Source organism: Chiloscyllium plagiosum, unplaced genomic scaffold, assembly GCF_037043375.1.
Source record: "Chiloscyllium plagiosum isolate Xiang-an unplaced genomic scaffold, Cpla_swu_hap1 HiC_scaffold_8, whole genome shotgun sequence".
Lineage (NCBI taxonomy): Eukaryota > Metazoa > Chordata > Chondrichthyes > Orectolobiformes > Hemiscylliidae > Chiloscyllium > Chiloscyllium plagiosum.
This window is the reverse complement of record NW_028270146.1, coordinates 68580346-68601709: the sequence shown is the minus strand read 5'-3', so window position 1 is coordinate 68601709 and position 21364 is coordinate 68580346. Positions and strand designations below refer to the sequence as shown.

At 40.5% G+C, this 21364-nt stretch overlaps 1 protein-coding gene across 4 annotated transcripts; it reads left to right on the top strand.

The window, feature by feature from the left end:
* The first annotated feature begins 9498 nt into the window (after window positions 1-9498).
* foxa1 (forkhead box A1) lies at window positions 9499-15978 on the top strand. 4 transcript variants are annotated; one of them, XM_087989935.1, is made up of 4 exons: window positions 11265-11314; window positions 12691-12770; window positions 13049-13113; window positions 13802-15978. In XM_087989935.1, the coding sequence occupies exons 3-4, from the start codon at window positions 13060-13062 to the stop codon at window positions 15038-15040; spliced, it is 1293 nt and encodes a 430-aa protein (XP_087846061.1). In that variant the 5' UTR covers window positions 11265-11314; window positions 12691-12770; window positions 13049-13059; the 3' UTR covers window positions 15041-15978. The 4 variants fall into 4 exon arrangements, with proteins under 4 accessions (XP_087846060.1, XP_087846062.1, XP_087846061.1 ...); XM_087989934.1 differs by lacking the exons at window positions 11265-11314; window positions 12691-12770 and adding an exon at window positions 9499-9971; XM_087989936.1 differs by lacking the exon at window positions 12691-12770 and having other exon boundaries at window positions 11248-11314.
* The last annotated feature ends 5386 nt before the right edge of the window (window positions 15979-21364 follow it).

Below are 21364 nucleotides of genomic sequence, written 5' to 3'. Positions count from 1 at the left end.
CTTCAGAGGGTCAGTATAGACCTGAAAGGCTGAATGCCCTGCTTCCACACTGTAGATTAACTTTCAGAACCATAGCTCATTTCGGGGACTATATGCAATCTGGGCTTAGATAAACCTTTCTCAACTCACTTAATCTCTGAAATAAATTCTTTGCAAAATTGCATCTGATACACTTGAATCACTTTGCCACATCATGTATTCAATTATCTCAGCACATATTTAGTTTTATAGAGTCATAGAGCATGGAAACAGACCCTTCAGTCCAACGCATCCCTGCCATGCATGTTTCCAAACTAATCCTCGGATGCTGCCTGACCTGCTGTGCTTTTCCAGCACCACTCTAATCTAGACACTGGTTCCCAGCATCTGCAGTCCTTGTTTTTACCTCGTTGATTTTAACCTTACTGCGAATCCTCTTGCAAGGATGCCAGCCTTGAAGAAGATTTCCTCCTCTCTATATAAGAATCTTAGCGAGTCTCAATCTCTCCATTCTGCAGGCACCCTGTCTCTGTTCCTGATGAAGGGCTTTTGCCCGAAACGTCGATTTTCCTGCTCCTCGGATGCTGTCTGACCTGCTGCGCTTTTCCAGCACCACTCTAATCTAGACTCCACCTTCTGTGATGTGTGATCCTCCAGGCCACACCTAACAGAACATGGGTATCAGTGGCTAGGCCAGCACGTATTGTCCATCCCTGAATACCATTGAGGAAAGGCTGGTGAGTTGCCTTCTTGACCCCTGCAGTCCATTTGGTGTAAGTACACCCACAGTGTTTGTTATGGAGGGGGCTCCAGGATTTTGATTCAGTGAAGGAAGAATGGTTTCAAGTCAGAATGGCTAGCAGCTTACCAGTGGGTCTGCTGCCCTTGCCCTTCTAGATGGCATGGCACAGGTCATAAGTCTCCTCCAAAATTCAGATCTCCAATCTCAGAACAAAGCAGAAATATCCACCAACTCCATGTACCCCGACCAAGACCAAGTTGGCAAAAGCTTGGGCCTTAGTCTGAACTGATGAATACATAAACTGTCTCTGGTTCTAAGAATTAGAACTGAAAACAAAGGAGATAATGTGATGTTATTGTAAAGAACGGAAGGTTTATGTTCATCGTGTGTGTAAACGCACACCTTCTACTCTGTACAACTACTTGGACAGGTAGTAAGATGAATAACATCTTCTGTGATATCTATGTACACATGAGTGCTATGTATGTGCATACAATTCCTTCAATCTACATTTTATGGCTATGGTAAATGTGTGCACACCAAATATTACCGGACTTATCAATATTCCTCAGATATCCCATATCACCTCGAATGCAGCACATTGTTTCTTGAGTTTCGGGAAGGGCCAGAAAACCTGGACATTTTCCAAATCTAAACTGAAATATGCTTTGAAATTATTGACCCTAAGTCAAGCTCCAGTTTGGAAACCTCTGTAGCATGGAGATATCGCATTTTGTCCAATTTGCGATGATGTATTTTATGTTTCTCTTTGTCTATTCTTTCTTTAGAAGGTCACATTCCTTCAGAACGGTTGCAATGACCATCATGGCGATAGCTACTTGACCTCTCCATCAAGGTCATCGCGGTGGTATTGAACACAGCATTGCTATTTGTTCCAGCTTTGTTTCAAGTCTTGCTAAACGCTGTGTTGTCTGGATTCAGGTCATCCACTGGGATTTTAATTTTGAAGGTGGAGTGTGTCTAATCAATGTGGGGGAATGATTTCTGTACTTGGTAGCAGACTGAAGGCAGATCAAATGCTTTGGTGACACAATAGAACGAAGTGACGAAGTCAAAAGCCGACATACCGTCGCAGAAACCTGCTCCCTTCGCGCTGTCAATTCTTCCTTTCAAGGTGTGCAGTTTTGAAAGAGAAATAAAACTTGTTTACGTGTTGTTATAAAATTATTCCACGTGTTTCTCATTTGCCGAGCCATCTATAAGATCGAAATCGCCACGGTTCCGCCTGAAATGCTGAAGTATTTGTTTGCCCCATTTGACCCTTGACTGACGTATGATCACTGTGTTAGAAATATTCCTGATGAGATAGAATCAAACTAATCTGGGACAATGTTCAAACTGCAGCATAATTTATATAGGTCTTTTTTTAATAAAAGGGTCATATTTATTCTCACTGGGAGATTACAAAATCCAATTGCATACGTCGACCCGTACAAATCTGCACAATCTGAAGTAGTCAAAAGTAAAATATTGTTTAACAATGCATTACTTCTCATTCACCAGACAGTGAGGAACTCAACACCTCAGAAATTCCAGTGCACACCTCAAACTCTTAACAATTGAGGTTGAACTTGGGCGATTGCCCGAGATGTCTCCAACAAGAAAAGCTCCGAAGTCTTAATCAGTTTGAAAAAAATTAAGACGATTTGACAATAGTAAGAATAACGTAAAACGCATAATGTTTTACTTCCCGAGTCACCTGAAATATTTAGAAAGTAATGTTTGCATCTGTATTTAAAAAAGGAAACAACTCCCTTAGTGAGATTCGCTTTCCCCAATCGGGATGCACTTATTATTTTGTTGCCAAAATGCCAGATAGTTCAAGTACATTTTAAGTAGTTTTTATTTTCCTGGAGTAACTTTCAATGTACCCTGTCGCAACAACAGTTTTTTTTCCCCCAAAAAGAATGATAAATAAAATGTGTACCTCACGTTCGAATTATACAAATACATTTGTAATCTGGCCATGCGCTAAAACACCCGCCAAAAGTGATTGGACAGGTCGGATGTTGGAAATCTTCAATGAAACGAATTTATGATCAGTGAGTAAACATTTGAAACAGAAAGTTCATATTTGGTGACTGATGCTGTAATTGCTTTGCATACACTAGCTAACCATTATTTCAAATCTAACTTATCTATAAGAGATGAGAGAAACTCAGATACATTTTTGATAGTCAACAAGGATCAGAGATTATGGGCAGGGTCCGAGATTATGAGGAGTAGCCAGGAAACTCAAATTGAAACCACAAGCAGATTGTCGAGATTTTGTTGAATGGTAGAGCAGGGTTGAAAACATCTATGTCCCAAGAAAGAGAGGAGTTCACAGCATCATAATCATCATGGTGTAGAGTGAGACCAGTCATTCATCAGGCCCATTCTGGCTCACTGTAGGTCAATGTAAGTCAATCTTCTTCCACTCCTCAATACCCCTGTGTCTGCAAATTTCTTTCTTTCAAATGTCCATCCAATTTTCTTTTGAAATTATCAATCATCTCCTTTTCCACCACAATTATGGGCCATAAATTCCAAATGAATGCCACTAACTCCAAAAGCAAATCCTGCCTAAAACTTTAAACATGCATTCATCCTATTCCATGCATCTTCAGCTCATGTGAATAGATATTTTCTCCCTATCTCATCTAAACCAGCCAATAAAATTTTCCTCACTCTTCTTTGCTCCAAGGAAATAATCAAAGTTTCTCCAATGTGACTTTGTAGATAAATGACCCCATCTCTTGAAATATTCTCGTCAATCTCCTCTGTGATCTCTTGAGTACCATCATATCCTTCCCAAACTGTGGTGGCCTGAACTAGATGTAATCTCCAATTGTGGCCTTACCAGAGATGTACATGTTTAAGCATAACTTCACTGCTATTGTATTCGATACCTCCACTTTAGAAATCTAAGATTCTGTATGTTTACTCATTCTTAATATTCCTGTCACCTTCAAACATTTATGCATTAATCTGCAAGGTCCTTCTTTAGTGCATGTTCTTTAGAGCTGTGATAATATATCTGCATTATCACACCCAAATCTCCTCTGCCAAATGTATAATCTCTTGTCTTCCTGTATTAAATTCTATCTGTGACTTTTCTGCCCATTTTGCTAACCTATCTTTTCATTCTTGCAGTCACTTAGTATCTCCCTCAGTGCTTTTCACACCTCTAGCTTTGGTAATGTCCATTTATTTCAATTTCACTGTATTGTATTATTTATTATTATTTTTCTCCTTACCTGTTATTTGTATAATCATATTTATGAGTTACTATGTATATTTGCACATGGATACACTTGTGGGATATAGCAAATAAAACTTAAAGTCTTTCATTGCTGAGTCACAATAGCACATTTTTCTTTAAAAATCAAAAGTCCAAGTTGGTTGACAGAAAAATGCATTAGAATGTATTCAGATGACTTTCAACTTTATAGGAATATGCATCTTCTTTCTTATCACTCGTCAGCTATCCTAAGAAGGTCCTAAAAGGTAAATGAACTATATTCCAACTGAGTGTAGGAGGAACAAATACAGTTTAGAATATTTTGCTAAGTAAAACAATTAGATGTAGAATAATTCCTTTATTATTATTTATTGAATCCTAATCAATTCCCTCTACATGAAATTAAATTTGTTCTCTGAGTAGCTGAAAATTAAGAGATAACAAGAGTTTAATTTTCAAAGTAGCAGATTCAGAATGTAAAATTTGAGCACATCATTCTAGAATTGACAACAGTAGTTTCTTAACAAAGAACAAAGCCAACTATAGACACGAATAGGAGACTTTCTTTGTCATATTAACCATTGTAAATATGTTTTCTCATTTTGACCAGTAAATTAGTTATAGATAAAAATGCTATAACATTTCACTGATGTAAAAATATTCAAATAACTGATTTGCTGTATTCTTACAAAATCTTTATGAAATAAATTGTTTCTATCTTTAGCAGTACAAATGATTAGCTGTCAGTTCTCATCTGGAATACTGACCATACTCCAAATACAAGCAAAATCTATTACTTCTGATGCTTTTAAAGGTCTTAAGTAAAATGGTTAGGACCTGTCTCAATTCAATTCCCTGTGGCTAAGAGGCCACATCATAAAACCATTCACAAGCTAGCGGCTCTCATTTTACATAATAGCAATATTTGTAAAAAAAAAGGTGTGGTGACTCGGAAAATAATATGATTCACATTGACACAGCTGTTTATTGAACTAAACAGCACTTAATGTTTTTTCACGTGTGAGCTCAAATCAGTCCATCTGAACTTCTTGCCTGCCAATCGGGTTTACTCAATGAGAAATGGTTCTTTTGGTTAAAGGTGTCCCATGCAAATGAATTTGTGAAGCTTTGATTTAATTTATGGTCGACATGAGTCCTACAAAACTGTCTTTAATGGATATCATTTGGCAATCTCACTCAGAGAAGTCACAGAATGGCTAAATATTGCATTGGTTAAAAATTATGATCTTCTGGTGAAGAATTGAGACATATTCATGAAACATTAGCAAAAATATTAATTCCCCACCCATTTTATACCTGCAATATAAAAAAAAAATGCTGGAGCAACTCAGTAGGTCAGGCTGCATCTATGGTGTGAAAGAAAAACACAGTTAAAGTTAGGATTCCAATATGACTGTTCTTCGGAAGAGATCTCCATTACATCTATTCCATTATACCAGCCCTGGGCATCCTTTATGCTGCCACCAAGTGCCCAAAAGAGAAATGTTACATTCCTCTTGATGAACAAAGTACGGCACAATAAAAATAAAAATAAAAGAGAATATTTATTCACCTTGTGTATAAAGCATACAAAACATCAACTGGAACAGATGAGAGTGTTTCATTCTCCATCTGACTCGTCATAGTTGACATTGTGTAAAAATGGAAGAATAGGTACTCCATTGCCAAGAATCTCATCAAGCTGTCATAAATATTTACTTCGTTGAAAAATGAAAAATCAAAAAGATGTAATTCCTTGAGAAGTGATAAAATTGTTTTATGTGTAAACAAAGCTGCTTGTTTTGCTAGGCTATTTCTGCATTTTTAAACAAATAGTCAATGAATTATCAGTGGTCATGACATTGTGTAAATCAATATATATCACTTCTGCACAGCCATTAGTACAAAATGCTTCCATTTGTTTTCAGTAATTTCCATTACAACATATCACTTTCAAGTATATTTTTCAGAAATGCATTTTTTTAAAAATCATGTACGTGGAACTTTATACATTGGAAAATGCATTGAAATTATTATATAATTTTCTGAATAACAAGTATAGTGCAACAGGTCTGATAGCTGGATGAGTCTTTATGTTACTCAGCATGTGGTCAATATAGATTCTATTGAACATTCAGATCAAGGAGATTTTTCTTCGACAAGCAGACTTTCCTTGTCCTATTCCAATCTGAAACAGTAGGAGATCTGATATTTGCATACACTTGCATGTTTATTCATAAGATTTTTATAGTCACAAAAAGTGATAAAATGATAACTGTAGATAAATTATATTTCTGCTGTGTCTCAGTGCATGTGACAATGATAAATCCAATCAAATCAAAAATAAAAAAACTCAGAGGGTTTAGTTTTAGAAGAAAGGTAGAACATTTAAAAAGGACCTGAGGGGCAACTTTTTCACACAAAGGGTGGTTGATATGTGGCAAGAACTGCCAGACGAAGTGTTAGATGCAGGTACAGTAACAACATTTAACAGACATTTGGAGAGGTACATGAATGGGAAAGGTTTAGAAGGATGTGGACCAAACACAGGCAAGTGGGGCGAGTTGAGTTTGGGAAATTTGGTCGACATAACCGATTTGGACCAAAGTATGACTCTATGCTCTAAACGGATCACCACATATACTCTTCTCTTTTCAAACTATGCACCATGCACCTGGTAATCCTTGCAGAATAGCAAGAGTCCAGAGTTTTTCTCCATTGTGTGTTGAGTTTGATCATCTCAGCAGTTACATTTTAAGAGCATTTTATGTGGGAGCAAATCAATAGAGATTCCTGTTCTCATTTTCCATCCAATGATACCTACTCAAAACCAGTTGTGTGAATGTTGCCTCTCTCCAATGGTTAAAAAAAACGTTCGAAATTAAGAAAGGTACGAGGTACTGAATCATAACCAAGTATTGAGGTAAGAGATTTAGGGAAAGCGATGGAAAAGAATGGCAAGAAGATATTTTACACCAAGCCGTTCCTGACACTCTTCATCTAACCTCTGTGGAATTTTGGAGGCTGAACTTATTCTGATTTTAGTAACTTTATACAAGAGATTTGCAGCAATTAAATATGTTATACAGATCATTCCAATTTATTTGATCCGAGCGAATTGATACCAGCTGACTTGTTTCTTGCATTTTCTTTCTTTCATTGAATTAATGAATATTCAAGTTGCTCTGTAAACTTTCTTGCACAAAACAGACGGAATGTAAATTAAAGAGACAAAAAGTATGTTGGACTAAAATAAAAGACAATTTGAATCGTCCATCTGATCTCATTCAACAGAAAGTTTCTGTAGGTTTGCTGTTCCGGTCGTATTCTCCAAATTCTCTCTTAGCCTTAAGTAAAACAGAACATTATGGGAATTTTCAGCAAATCCGGCAGCATCTGTGAAGAGAGACTAAAATATAGTTCTTCAGGACGGAAGAGCAATGGAAATATGACGGGTTTTATGCTGTTGAAAAAGTGGAGTAGAAAGGAAGGTCAGTGAAAGGTTAGAGGGCAGAATAGGTTAAACAAAGATGTCATGGAACAAAGGCAAAGGGAGTGGCAATGCTTGTCGTGAAAAAGACAAAGCTTTGGCGCAGAGTAAGTGTTAATGACAAAATAAAGAACAGCTCTGAAGATACAGGCTACGATTTGGCAAAAGTCAAAAGGGAGGTTTGAGATGATTTCAGGTTGTTGAACTCAATAATGAGCACAGAAGGCTATAGAGACTGTGAACTTTGACCTATCTAGCCATTCCTCATCGGAACCCCTGCAACAGAGCCACCAACCCGTTTACGTGATATTGCATTTGGTGAATTTTTTAAATTCACAGGGGATGTGGGGGTTGATGGCTTTTTCAGCATTTGTTTCCCGTTCCGAGCTGCCCTTGAGGAGGTGATGGTGACTTGCCTCTTTGAAGTACTGCAGTCCATTGCTGTTGTTGGGGCAATTCCGGAATGTTGTCTCCAAACCCCACACTGAAGAAACGACGATATATTTCCAAGTCAGAACGGCGAATGAAGGGGAATGTTCCACGTTACAACACTCTTCGCAGAGTTTTACTTCCTGGAATCTTGATTTGAAAGTATAATCTAGGGTCACATTGTCAGCATAACTTTTATTTCCCTGCTGTTCGTGATTAATTCAAATTGTCACCGTAAAGAAATAAGGTTCATTCTCTTGCAGAGTAAAAAAAAAGTGCGTTTACCGAACAGTTGTGCACTAGCAGCAAATGTGTTAAATGTTCAGTGGGTTATCTCATGTTCATTTATTGCTTACCCAACGTTTAATATTAGGCTTACGAATTTGTTTCTAACTGATTTCAGTAATGATCCACTTCCCAGTGTTCAGTGTAACCAGTGAGGATGTTTAGGAACGGCCAGCCAGCAGTCAGCGCCGCTGGTCCCCTGTTAGAACAGGGAGATGTGATGGCTGCTGGTGTGAACGGACTTGGTGGAAGGACCCCTTTTTGCTAGTTTTACTTAGACCGATGCTCTCAAATTTGGACTACTGCTCGTAGCATTCCTAACAAAACAAATATCTTATTTTAGGCATAAAAATTATGTAGGTAAACAACTTGAAGGCCTTTTGTAACTCATCAGTGATTTTCTGCTTTATCGTTTGCTAGTTCGATTCATTGGAAGACGATACGATATGATCTCATTCAAGTTTGCGGAGAAGTAATCTGAAAATACCCTTAGAAAAATGTTCAGACAATTAAATATGATAGTTATCAGTTACAGATGTCAGCACTTGTGTGTATATTAATCGCTAAAAATTAATGCCTTGTCCAATAAATTGCAAACTGCTCTGGGTGTGATGGAAGGTCTTCGGGAGATGAAACATCGTCTGCCTTTGTCTTTGGACGAGTTAAGTGAAAAACATGAAATTATTTTTCAAGCCAACTAGAACGCTTTAATAAAATGCTCGCAGGATTAAGGTCTTCTGACCTGAGCAAATAATTCGTCAGTTTACACCTTGTGTACAGAGGTAAAACGATCCTGGAAGAGTGGCAAATAAATCCCAGCCTTATCATCTGTTACCTGGTCAAGAAACGGTCGTGAACTTTTACCCGATGACGACCAAGGAAGTGCCGGGGCGGCTGAATGTGTTCTTTAATTAGTCATTTATAAAATACATTTCGAAAACATTCCCCCAATGATTAGTTTAACATTGCTCAGAATTTTCAGTCTTATTATACTGCCATTTAAAAAAAATATTTCACAGGATGAGAGTGTCTCTGGCCAGGTCAGCGTTTATTGCCCATCTCTCATTACCCAGAGGGCAGTTAAAAGTGAACTACACTGCTGTGGATCTGGAGTCACATACAGGTCAGACCAGGTAAGGATGACAGTTTCCGTCTGTAAAGGTATTTCCCCCCCCCGAAAACTCACGGTCATTATTAGTTGCTTAATTCCAGATGTTTATTTGAATTCAAACCCTGCCATCTGTCATGATAGGATTCGAAACCCCGCACCCAGAACATGAGTTGGATTGCTGGGCTTAGCTAGCTAGTCATAATACCACTAGGCCGTTGCCTCGCCATGGACAATATGAGCAAGATTAGACAAATTTACACGTTCAAAATCGGAAAATAATTTATTACTGTATTTATTAATGGATTGTTAATTAATCGATGAATTAATGTGCAATAATAACTGTGCCGGAGCCGAGCAGCCGCCTTGTGTAGTGGGACATTGCACTGCGGCTGGTTTTGCTTCTTCACGAATGGGCAGTATCAGCGATAAACCTATAGAGTCTTGCACTTACATCACCTCCTTCACATAGAGATAACTCACTCAGGGAAGAATGATCCAATTAATTTTGCAACATTGTTAACAAAACCCACCCTGTGCATATTGCTCTTCAGATGCTAATGAGACCTTTCTGAAACCAGCAGCGTCCCCGGAGTCGCTCAATCCAGATGGATGGCTTCTTGTAGGATACTCGCGGACTCCTTGCTCTCTATTTATTGCCAACGCAGCTCCTTAATTACTGGGAACTATTCTTGTAGGTAATCTGTAGCACGTGTGAATGTATGAACCGGTTTATTTATAGGCAGTTAATGAGCTTTCATTCCACACTGTGCTGAGGCTGGGGTACGAATGGGCTGCAGAATGAAACAGGATTGATCAGATATGGGGTCCTCACCATGGATCGTATAGTATCTAGTAAGGACACGTACAATCCCCATGTCCATAGCTTAAACAGAACATGGACTGTAATAAAACTTTATTTCAAAGATTTGCTAAAGAAAACTTTGCACGTTGAAATAATTATACAGATGACAAATATTTTAGATGCAGCGAACGTCAGTGTAGGCACACAAATGTGAGTTTTCAAAATGGTTTAGTTACTCATTTAATCAATGACCAGGAGTTAATGCTCTCTTCATAAAACCTTCAAGTGGAAATTAATCTATATTTACTACTGAGGATGTAACATTGAATCAACGATGCTATAGCTCGGTTTTTTTAAAGGGATGGCAGGAGGATAATATATGGAATTGACACTTTGTGGTGAACTAAAGTGAAGAAAACAGCCCGGCGTTCCGCCTTCTGTCCATGGTTAGTGCAGACCAAATGCGGTTGGATTTATAAGCGCCCACTCCTCATCATTTTAAACAATGATACGACAGACGACGATGGTGAAAAAAACGCCTTTCTTATATAATACCTGTGCACACAGTGACACAGAGGAAGGGCACAGCCATAAAATTGTGGAAACGGATGTAATTAACTGGCAAAACTTGCTGCATTCTCGTTCTCATTCTACAAACTATACATTGAATTGTCTTGTTGAGGCCAGAGCTGTAAGGACTATTGCACAATTTGAAGTCCAGGTTGCACCTGGCACGGCTGGCAAGGGGATGCAGCAACACTGATTGCTACACATTAGGGCTGCCCCTTTAGCAGACCGAACTTGTCGCCATAACAATAATATATGCGTTCCAGATAGCTTCCCTTTCGCGATATTACTTTGTTCCAAACTGTTTAGTAATTTAATGAAGATAATCCGAGGTTCTGGGTAAAATGTGATCATACTTTCATATTGTTTTCCTTTCCGGAGAAAATCGAATCATAGCAAATCTCCTCGCATCTGCCAGAAGGTTTGTGAATCTGGCCAAACTTCGAACATCCCATCGCAGTCAGTGTAAAGAAGGGAAGCACCACGGTCTTGTCGCTCAACAATGACCTGCAGCAAGGCCTGGAAAAGAAGCCAGGAGGGAGGTTCCTCTGGGCGCTTGCTCTAGTTGCATGTTAACCTCCCGAACAATTCACATGAAAGGACAGGGGCACGCAACTAGACTGACATCATTTCAAAACATTGGGTCAATCACATCACAGAAAGAGGTGAGATATAAAAAAAACAAAGTGAAGGTACAGACAACGTAGTTTTCATTTGCTTATTTACACTTTGTCACCCTGGTGTTGTGGAGATTTTGAAGTGTTGCCAGCTGCAAGTCTACAGCTTCTCTTTCATGTTGTATTTGGAAGCCAGCTCACGGCCGGAGCAGTAAACTTCTTGCACAACACAGAGAAAAGGGGAGTCCAGCACTGTTCATTTCTTTTTCGGGTTAACATCCCAGACCCAAATGCCGTCCCGTTGCTAGGCGCTACATAAAGCCACTGCACAAGTTTCGTTTATTGATGACTTGGAGCGAGGGCTGTTGCTGGCTGCAGAGTCCTAAAGAGGGTAACCCGAGGTACGTGGTCTTGAATGCAAACTATTCTTCATTCTGCATTTTTACGACCTATCACGACGAAAGAAGGACGAAGAATGCGTTTATTTACACCATTCCTCAAAGACGTCACACGGCAGAGTAAATTCTACCGCAGGCTAATTACATCTGCCTCTTTCAGGCCGATTCGTCTCTTTCAGGCCAGGAATGTCGCTCAGCCTAATACCTTATTAAACAGACATTTGTTTAGATTTCTAAATGAACAACACAGAAAGGTCCGTAGCCCTTTGTAGTCAGTCACCAAACATGTGGAGTTCAGATTGCAGCTCACATCACCGTGTAATTTAATGAATTGTCTGCAATCACAACCGTATATCCCAGAAATAATTTGTTTTTTGGAATGCGACCATTATTGATCACAATTAGATAGGTATTTGCCGGTCCAAAGGTTTCCTAACGGTGCTATCGCTAGACAGGCTGCTGGATCAACTATCTCTCCTTCAGTTTACTGATTAGCGGGAGGATTGCGTTTGACACAACCCAGTCTGATGGAAAGGAGTCTAAACGAAGTGTTTATTAAATTATCCCCAGTATTGACATTTTGGTGGTGTGTTGTGAGTTGTGAGACTTGGTCGTTTTAACGGTCAGGTTTGATTTTCTCAACGGGCAGGTTGAAGCTGCAAACTCAAACAAATCACACCAGGGCGCCGTTTACCCTTTAGTATTTACACTTATCGTCTCTTTGAAAACAAAACGCTATAAAAATTGCGACGGTTAACTTCAAATTGCGAAAAAAAAGTCAGGTTATACTGTTACTACGATTTTGTCGGGGAAGTATAGTATAATAGAAATATTGTAAAAGGAAAACAGAATTAGTTCTGAGTCCCTTGGATTTTCTCGCTCAGTTTAATTATTCGGGGGGCAAAAAAGTGTCAGTGGTTTCGTTTTTGGTGCCGGATTAATTTATCTTTTCTCATCCTATTGCTATAGTTTGTCTTTCCTTTTGTTTCCGAGTTAAACCAATTAGTCTCTTTACAAATTCAACAGGGACTATTTTCAATGGCTCAAGTGTGGCCCCGCTGAGTGGAAACCAGTTGGATTGTGTGCGGTGCCAGGAGTCAAGGCAGGTGAGGACTAGGAACAGAGTATCCTAACGCTTAGGTGAGAGTTGATTATTCAAATATAGAAAGATCTGGGCAAATCGGGAAAGGAGGCAGGATCTGTGGGCAGTTAAATCACTACGCATGTCCCCAGCGCCACTCAAAGTGTTCGCGTCCCACCACTTCCTCACTCTCGCAGTCTCCATTCTATCTTCCTCACTGTACTTCAGGCAGACTACATCCGCCCTGGGATTGTATTTTTGGGACAACCTTTTGATGCTCGTTTATTGCCTCCATAATGTTAGGTGCGGTGAAGATGGAAGGACATGAAGCTTCTGACTGGAGCAGTTACTACGGAGAACCGCAGGAGGTAAGTCAAAGTAACAGTTGCACCTTATTTTGAGGTGGTCACTTGCGGCATCAACCAACAGCTCACATAAAAGAGCGCGGATTATAGTGTGACTGAATTTCAAACCATCTTTTCGAGGTATTTTGCCGAGGAATTCTTTCTTAAAATCGGACAGTGTTCTGTCGAAGGATATTCAGCGGGTGTTAGATGTCTCAAAATGACGGAATACCAAACCATAGTGTTCATAGTAGTTAATACAAAAAAAACCTGCTTGGTGTTGTGCGTTTGTGTATTCGATACAGGAGCTAATGAGCCACAAAGTTACTGACCACGGGGTGGCATCAGAGGGAGGTAGGGAGGGAGAGGCACTCTCAATCCCGCTGCAGTGTTTACGAGCCCGGCCAAAGATCAGACAGGGCATTTTAACAAACCATCAACAATAATCAGTAGCACTGTTGTATCTTACTGCAGGGAGGAAGCTGTTCCCATTTTATATTTTATTTCAGGAGGCGTGGCTTTCTCACCTCAGTTTAGTGAAATGAGCCCGAAGATGGGGTTTCCCCCCCTCTCCCCAACCCCCCCAAGTGCGTCGGAAAAGATAACTTTCCCGCTGGTGTAGGGCGCTCTGAATAAAGCAAAATAAAACTTGTCACCCTGACCCACCCAACTAACACCTTTCCTTTTCTCTGTTTTTGTATAATTTGTGAAGGCCTATACGACGGTGCCAATGAACGGTATGAACCCAGGACTGGGCAGCATGAACAGCTACATGAGCATGAACAGCATGGGCTCCGGCGGCAGCATGAACTCGGGCTCCTTCAGCATGTCCTACGGGAACCCAGGCATGGGCACGGGGCTGAGCCCGGCCATGGCCGCGATGACAGGCGGCGGCGGCGGCGGCGGAGGCGGCGGGGGCGGGGGCGGCACGGGCGCGATGGGCGCCCCGGTGACGGCCATGAGCCCGAACCTGAGCGGCCAGCCGCCCTCCATGAGCGCGCTGAGCCCGTACTCGAGCCTGAGCCCGGCGGCCCTCAGCCCGATGGCGTACGGCCAGAGTAACCTGAGCCGGCCCAGGGACAGCAAGAGTTTCCGGCGGAGCTACCCGCACGCCAAGCCGCCGTACTCCTACATCTCCCTGATCACCATGGCCATCCAGCAGGCCCCCAGCAAGATGCTGACCCTCAGTGAGATTTACCAGTGGATCATGGACCTGTTCCCGTATTACCGTCAGAACCAGCAGCGCTGGCAGAACTCCATCCGCCACTCACTCTCCTTTAATGACTGCTTCATCAAGGTGGCCCGCTCCCCGGACAAACCCGGCAAAGGCTCCTACTGGACCCTGCACCCGGACTCGGGGAACATGTTCGAGAACGGGTGCTACCTGCGGCGCCAGAAGCGCTTCAAGTGCGAGAAGAGGTCGGCGCTGCGGGCGGACGGGGCGAGGAAGGAGGGCGCCCCCGCCCAGGGCAGCCCGCCGGCCGCCGGCACCCGCCCCGGCCCGCTACCCCAGGCCGAAGGCACGCCGGCGCTCGGCGACTCGAGCAGCTCGTGCACCAGCCCGGACAGGGAACTCGGCAAGCAGCAGGCTCCGCTGGGCAGCTCGGGCCCGGCGCTGGGCAGTGCCCTCAGCCTGAGCCCGGGGGCCCCGCCGCCGCCTCCCCTCGGCCACGTGTCGGCCGCCGACTCGCAGCAAGTGCACCACCTGAAGGGAGAGCCGCATTACTCCTTCAACCACCCGTTCTCCATCAACAACCTCATGTCGTCCGAGCAGCAGCATCACAAGATGGACTTGAAGGCTTACGAACAGGCCATGCATTACTCCAGCTACGGGAGCAGTGGGCTGGCCCTCAGCTCCATGGGCAAGGGCAGCCTGGAGCCCTCGGTCTTGGCCAGTGAAGCCTCCTACTACCAAGGTGTGTATTCCAGACCTGTTCTCAACACCTCTTAGTCTTACACCCAAAACAAAGGAGTTCGAACCGTCAGATCATCATTGACACTTTGCCCCCTTTTCCGGGATTGCTATTTCTGCACCTTTGTGTGCAAAGACTGTTACTTCACAACATTCAATATGTATCCAAACTGTGGAAGTGCAAAGTCCCTGCAGAGTTTGACGACGAATCACGACTGTACATTTCGCGGAGAATATCTCGCAAACATCTGCAGAATGTATTTAATTTTTTTATTAGAACCGTGTTGTATAATTCTAGAATTCGTTGTGATCCTGTACTTCTTTCTCCGCGTCCACTCACCATTCCCAGAGGCTGCCCACAAGTTATGACAGTTCTAAACAAAACCCAAGACTTGTCTTGACCACTTAAAAGATGAGCGGGAGAGAGAAGGGCATTAGGGTAAGCACCGGAGGTTAAATAAAATGAGCTGTTTGCAGACAATAATTGTGCGTTAATTCTATGAAACTGCTCTTTAAAAAAAACTCTACAGGACGCCGTGCAGTTTTAGTGAAAAAAAAGACGAAAGCCTGTTTCATGTGTTCATGTCGATTCATTTGCAATTTTTTTTAAAAAAAGCGGGTTGATTGTAAAAATGAACCAAATGTTACCTGCATCAGGAACCAGGAAAAGTTACTCTATTTTTCGTTCCGCGATGCCTTTTAACTGTTATTTCCATCCAGTGTTAATGCACTTTCCCCCGTTTTTAGATGTCTAGAAATGTTGGTGTTAGCATATAGCCAGGCGGGCTCTTGCGGCTTTTCTCAATGTGCCTAATTTATTGCATGATCTACTCTAGGTCCTTTCTAGTTTTAAGTTGTTGAAAACTAATGATACAAATTACAAATTGAATTTAAGGAGTTGTTAATTTTGTATTTGTAATTCTATGAAAATGAATAAAATTATTTTGATTTGATGAGAAAATAAAAAGGTTAATTCGCACCTACTTTGTGGTTTTGTCGTTAATCACGTAACTCACCAATAAGCAGTTAAAAATGTTCCCTTCAAATATACAGTAAGATTAAGCCATTTCTGTTGATGAAATCCGAAATCTGGCGCTTAAATTCTTCCTCAGAAAATGTCAGTATCAAATCAATGATTACAGCTATCACGGGATTGGCAACAATATTTTTTAAAAAGGCAGGGTTTAAGTTTACTCATCACTGGCTACTACATAAAACCACCCTTGTGTGTACAAATTATTTGTACACAACAAATTTTTATTTGTACAAATGATCGTTTCCAACATAAAAAATGATCAGGTTCACTGCGAATATTTTCAATAAACTCCAGCAGGCCATTCCCAAAACAGAGAACAAATGTGGGGCAGCGTATTTGGAGTTGTATTTGGATTTTCCTCAAACCTGCTCTCGATAGAATAGAATAGTTTCAGTACTATGTCTCTGCGTTTAATTTATAATTAATACCAGAACTTTATTTAAAATAAAACATTCTAATTTGCAAATTTTTGATCAGAATAGCCAAAGGGTAATAATTCCAGCGCATTGTCTTTCGTTTTCAATTGAGCGTACTTGGGCTTTGAGCATCTGAATCATAAAGTGCACAAGAAAACCAAGTGGTTCGGAAGATTTTGAGGAAGACCATATACCAGTTTAGGATTTGTATTTTCAAACAGGAACCTGGTCTAAGCGCTACTCCTGAAGATGAAAAGCCAGAGACTGACTTCATTTCACAAGACAAAAGAATGACTGCAAAACACTTACTTTAAAAATTAGTTAAGATTGTCAGTCATTAAAATGATCTGTGGGTTTATTGCATTTTCATACATATATGTGATATCATTGACCCTTGTTTCAGAAACGGTCGCCTCTGATCCCAATATGTTTTCCACTACCGAACGGCGTGTATTGTCTCCAATCATTTATAAAGTCTGTGTTGAACAGCTACAATTGCTGTGTTTTCCTTTGTCACGCTGAGACCAAGTTCAGAGCATTGTCTGTTACAAATGTTACAATGTGTGATAGAATTACATTTCTTTGTATCTGAGTGCAAAAACACATTGTAATTTCGACCCACACAAGTGGATTTCAGATTTCTCTTTGATCACTGTTCACTGGCGGGACACACACATTGTCAGAGTAACCGTGAGATTCTTTTAATTATAATGTAATTGTCCCCTGATGAGTGAAAAAAAGTGTAATGTGAAATTGAGAAGAGCGAATTCTCGGATTATCCTTAAGCGGACATGCTGGCTACACCAATATTGCTAGGTCACAATTTATTTTCTGTAAACAATATCTTTCCAGGGGAATGGAGGAAAATCACGGTACGTAGCTAATTACATTGAAAATTCACGCTGGTAGATCAGTGCGCGTACAGCTGCGGAAAAAAACGCCACATTTTAAATCGTTTGCATCTTCGTAGTTCAATATATTTATAGAAAAGCTGATTCTTCGTGTTTAGTATTCTGTAAGAAGTTAACTTTCGATGGCGAGTGGTTGATTTTTTTCCCTTAATAGGGAGAATTAACTCCAATAATCAGGTTGAATAGGGATTTCTGTTCTAAGTGTTGCGGTACTTTTAATTGATTTGGATGTCAGAATTCCATTGTATACCATTCAACTTCGTGGCTATGAGTTTTAGGTTCCTTTATTAAATAACAGAGTATTTCTGCCTGGCTGCCACCCGCTGTACGTTAGGTTTCCAAATTTCACAAAATCTGCTCCATCCCATTCGCTTTCGCAAAAAAAAATTTGCGAAACACGGCGTTGGTTGGGGATGTGCGTTTTTAGCTTTTCAAGAGAAACTTTTTTTTTAGGGTTTGCACAGTCATTAAGATTGTTAAAAGTCAGTAACTACTGACTTTTCCGAAATTTAGTATTCACATTTCCCGGCTCTGTGTAGCTGCTGCTCTACTCTAGATAATGGCTGACAATGTTTGCTGGATGTGTGGGATTATTGGATCTACAATATTGATGTATATGTTCTTATTTCATATTAATTTGAGATTCGATGATTAAAAGTAATTATTGCAAATATAACAGTTGGCTTACCGTTGTGAACAGAAAAATTGTCTTATTCAAATTAACTTCTGATACTGTCAGAACATCCCGGCAAAATAAGTTCTTAAGAGTTTTGTTGAGTGTTCTTGGGTTGTTCTCGATGCCAAATAATGCAAGAGTCAAATCCTGACGGTTGAATGTAAAATCGGAGTTCTGGTGGTGCTTGTTTCCTTTGGTGCGAAAGTCAATGGGAGTGCCGACCGTTCAGACAAAGTATGGAGAGCCCTTCAAATCTCACTCCCCTCCCCCACTTTTACCATCAAGAGCATCGATAGCTTTCATCGCAACACCGCCAGCAGAGCGATTCCCCTTTTACTGTAAATCTGACAATTATATAAACGTGTTTATGAAAGGGGGGCAAAATCGGTCCTGTTCGATTCTCAAACATGGCACTGAAATGACGTGTAGTGGAGTGATGTTTGTTTATTTCATCAAACATTTGTCTAACATTTTTAATGTACATATGCATTAACCTAATGAGAGGAAGATAGACGTATCTACCTAGTTGTCATCCTCAGGTTTCGCAGTCAGCGGACTGTCCTAATGCAGTTTCAATTTTCAGCTCTTCAAAGATCGGAAATGGGACCAGCAAGAAGTGACACGTGCTTCAAATCGAAAAGCGAAGAAAATTACAAAGGTTATTGAAGTTAAAGCACTTAACGTTAGGTCGAAACTACCTTGTGTAATTTTACTGGACTCAAATGAATTTTCCAAAAATAAGAATGGTGTGGCTTTTAAGAGAAGTGCATTGAAAACTTTGTTCTGTTTTCCCAGCTCCTTCTCCCCTTATTTCACTGTGGTTATTTTCTCCTTGTGCATTCTAATCTATCAGTGTGGGGCCAAGAGCTTTTCGAGTTAATAATTTTCTTTATGAGACGGACCAAATTCAGAGGCTTGTATGGCGCCTATCTGAATATACTGGCGGTTACACGTGAACCTTGCGCTGTTTTATGCAGTAAATGTGGTGCGGCGCTGATTGAAAGACAAGAGCTTCTAATTTATTCCAGACGTATTTCTGTTACATTACTACTCACAGTTGGAAAAACAGGTACGATTAAATGTGCATCAAAAACGGAATATTACAAAGGGAGAAATGGGTTGGACCGCACATTCTGTTTAATCTTATGGTCAACTGACTTTTGTAATTTTGCACACAAACCAGTTAAATATAATTATCACGTGTGTTAATTTGTCTAAACACTGTCGCTTTTTTAAAGGAAGATACTTTTGGTTTTAACCCGTTCCACGTTGTGTGTTATTAAGTGATGACGACAGGTTAAAAATAACCTGCGCGCAGAAAGAGACAGCAGTGGCGTGAATCATCTTTCTGAACTTTCTGTCATCATAATTTTGCGCAAATAACTTCCTCCCAATCGATACATTTAGCGATTATTTTGCAAATTTTAATGCGAAAGTTGACGTATAATCGATCAACAGAGACAGGGCCCGAACGTAGTTGCACAAACGAATCCGAGCGCTGCTCTCAACGAGGAAGAGCTCCAGGACACAAAGTTTAACTCAGACAAATCAGCGGCCCCGTCAAAATGTTGGGAATTAAACACCAACTCACAATGGAACAGTCAACACTTAACAAATGCTGAACAGTTGTCTTGATTTCCAGTGACTTGGTATAAGGTAACTATAAATTATATCTAAGTCATTTCATCGGCGATTTTATTTTAACTGTGATAACCAACATTTGAGACTAATATAAGAGCAACACTTATTTTTTTGAAGTATTTTTTAACAAAGGAAACAGCATATAAACATCAACTTTCCTTCTTTGTTATTTCTCAATTTTCACGACACTTAGAAATCATTTCTGTAACAACAATCTAACATTGGATTAAAACGCTTTTCAGATTTAAAAGTTAGTGCGAAAAAATAGTTCGAAACAAAAAAATAGCCATCTTAAAAAAGAACAGTATAGCCAGGTGGAATACGCAATAAAGAATCTAACTTTCCAGACACAAGGTCGAACAATGTCGGTTCCTGGACACTCGGCTTTCCGTGTGTTTTTTCCAAGACAAATCTTCCAGTTTTCAGGACGGCACAGAAATAACCAATTCGGCTTTGAAGCAAGGGAGACTTTGTATTCTCCTGATATTTAGCATTTCGTTCCATCCCACAAGCTTCTTGGGTTCACTCTTGTTCTTTCGCCTCTTTGTGACTTCTAATCCACCAGACTGGGGCCAAGACACTTTCAATGCGAACTTTGAACAGGACAAACAACGTCTCCTGACCTCTGACAGGAACTGGTTTTAACAATCACTACCTGGGTAAAGAATGTGTCTCTCTGTAAGGCGAAAATACTCCACAGTGGAAACCACTACCAATATTCATGAAACGAAAAAAGGCCGCGCTCTCACACAATTGCTTTTATTTCAGGGGGAGTCTAATAATTTACTACAACTAGTATTATTGGTTCAGCTCGCCTTGCAAGTTACAACAGTGTAAGGTATAACCAAAAACCACAGTTTGTACCGGCGGCAAACACAGTCGTGAACTACTCTCCATCAGAATGTGTACACTTAATTAAGATTTCATTTCCGCGTCTTTGCTCGGAGAACCGAAAACAATCTAAATTTTGCTGTGCGTGTGTTTTGTGCTTCTGGATCTGGAAATAAATTACGAGCAGAAGATCAAAACTGAGAAATACGTGCAAACTGCTAATCTCAGTACAGTCTGAAGATTAACGCCTCTTACACACCATTTGTAATATTTGATGTTGTTTATAGAGGTGTCTTTTTTAAAAATTAGGTACACTGGAAAAAGCACACACAGACCCTGGACATAGCGCATATATCCAGTGACATAGGCATAGGTCAAGGTGCACATAAACAAGTGGACATAGAGCACATAAACGATGCACATACACAACGGTCATAAGCAGTGGAAGTCAAACTTGAGCCCATCGTGAATTGTGAATTAAGACTGCCCTGTTTATCATCAATGATCCATCTAAATGGCTGCTTAGCTTCTAGCTCTCCTTTCGTTATTCCAATTTTGATTCGCCAGTTGATCGGCTTGGAATTGTTTTAAATGACCGGTTTGAATTAAACTATGCCGCGAGTAACGATGCAGATATGAGTTGAGTGATGGACATAGGCCAAGTTTGGGGATATTCCTGTTCCACCGTTAAGTCAACAAGAAATATTTGCGGACGTTGACAAAGTGCAATGTTATGCAAAAACCATGAAATAATTCGAATACTTGGTGTTTATGTTCTTTGTAATACTTATTTTAAGTATTTGGAAAAAACCCTTTAACTGATTGTTTTGTCCGGATGCACGTTGATCTCAA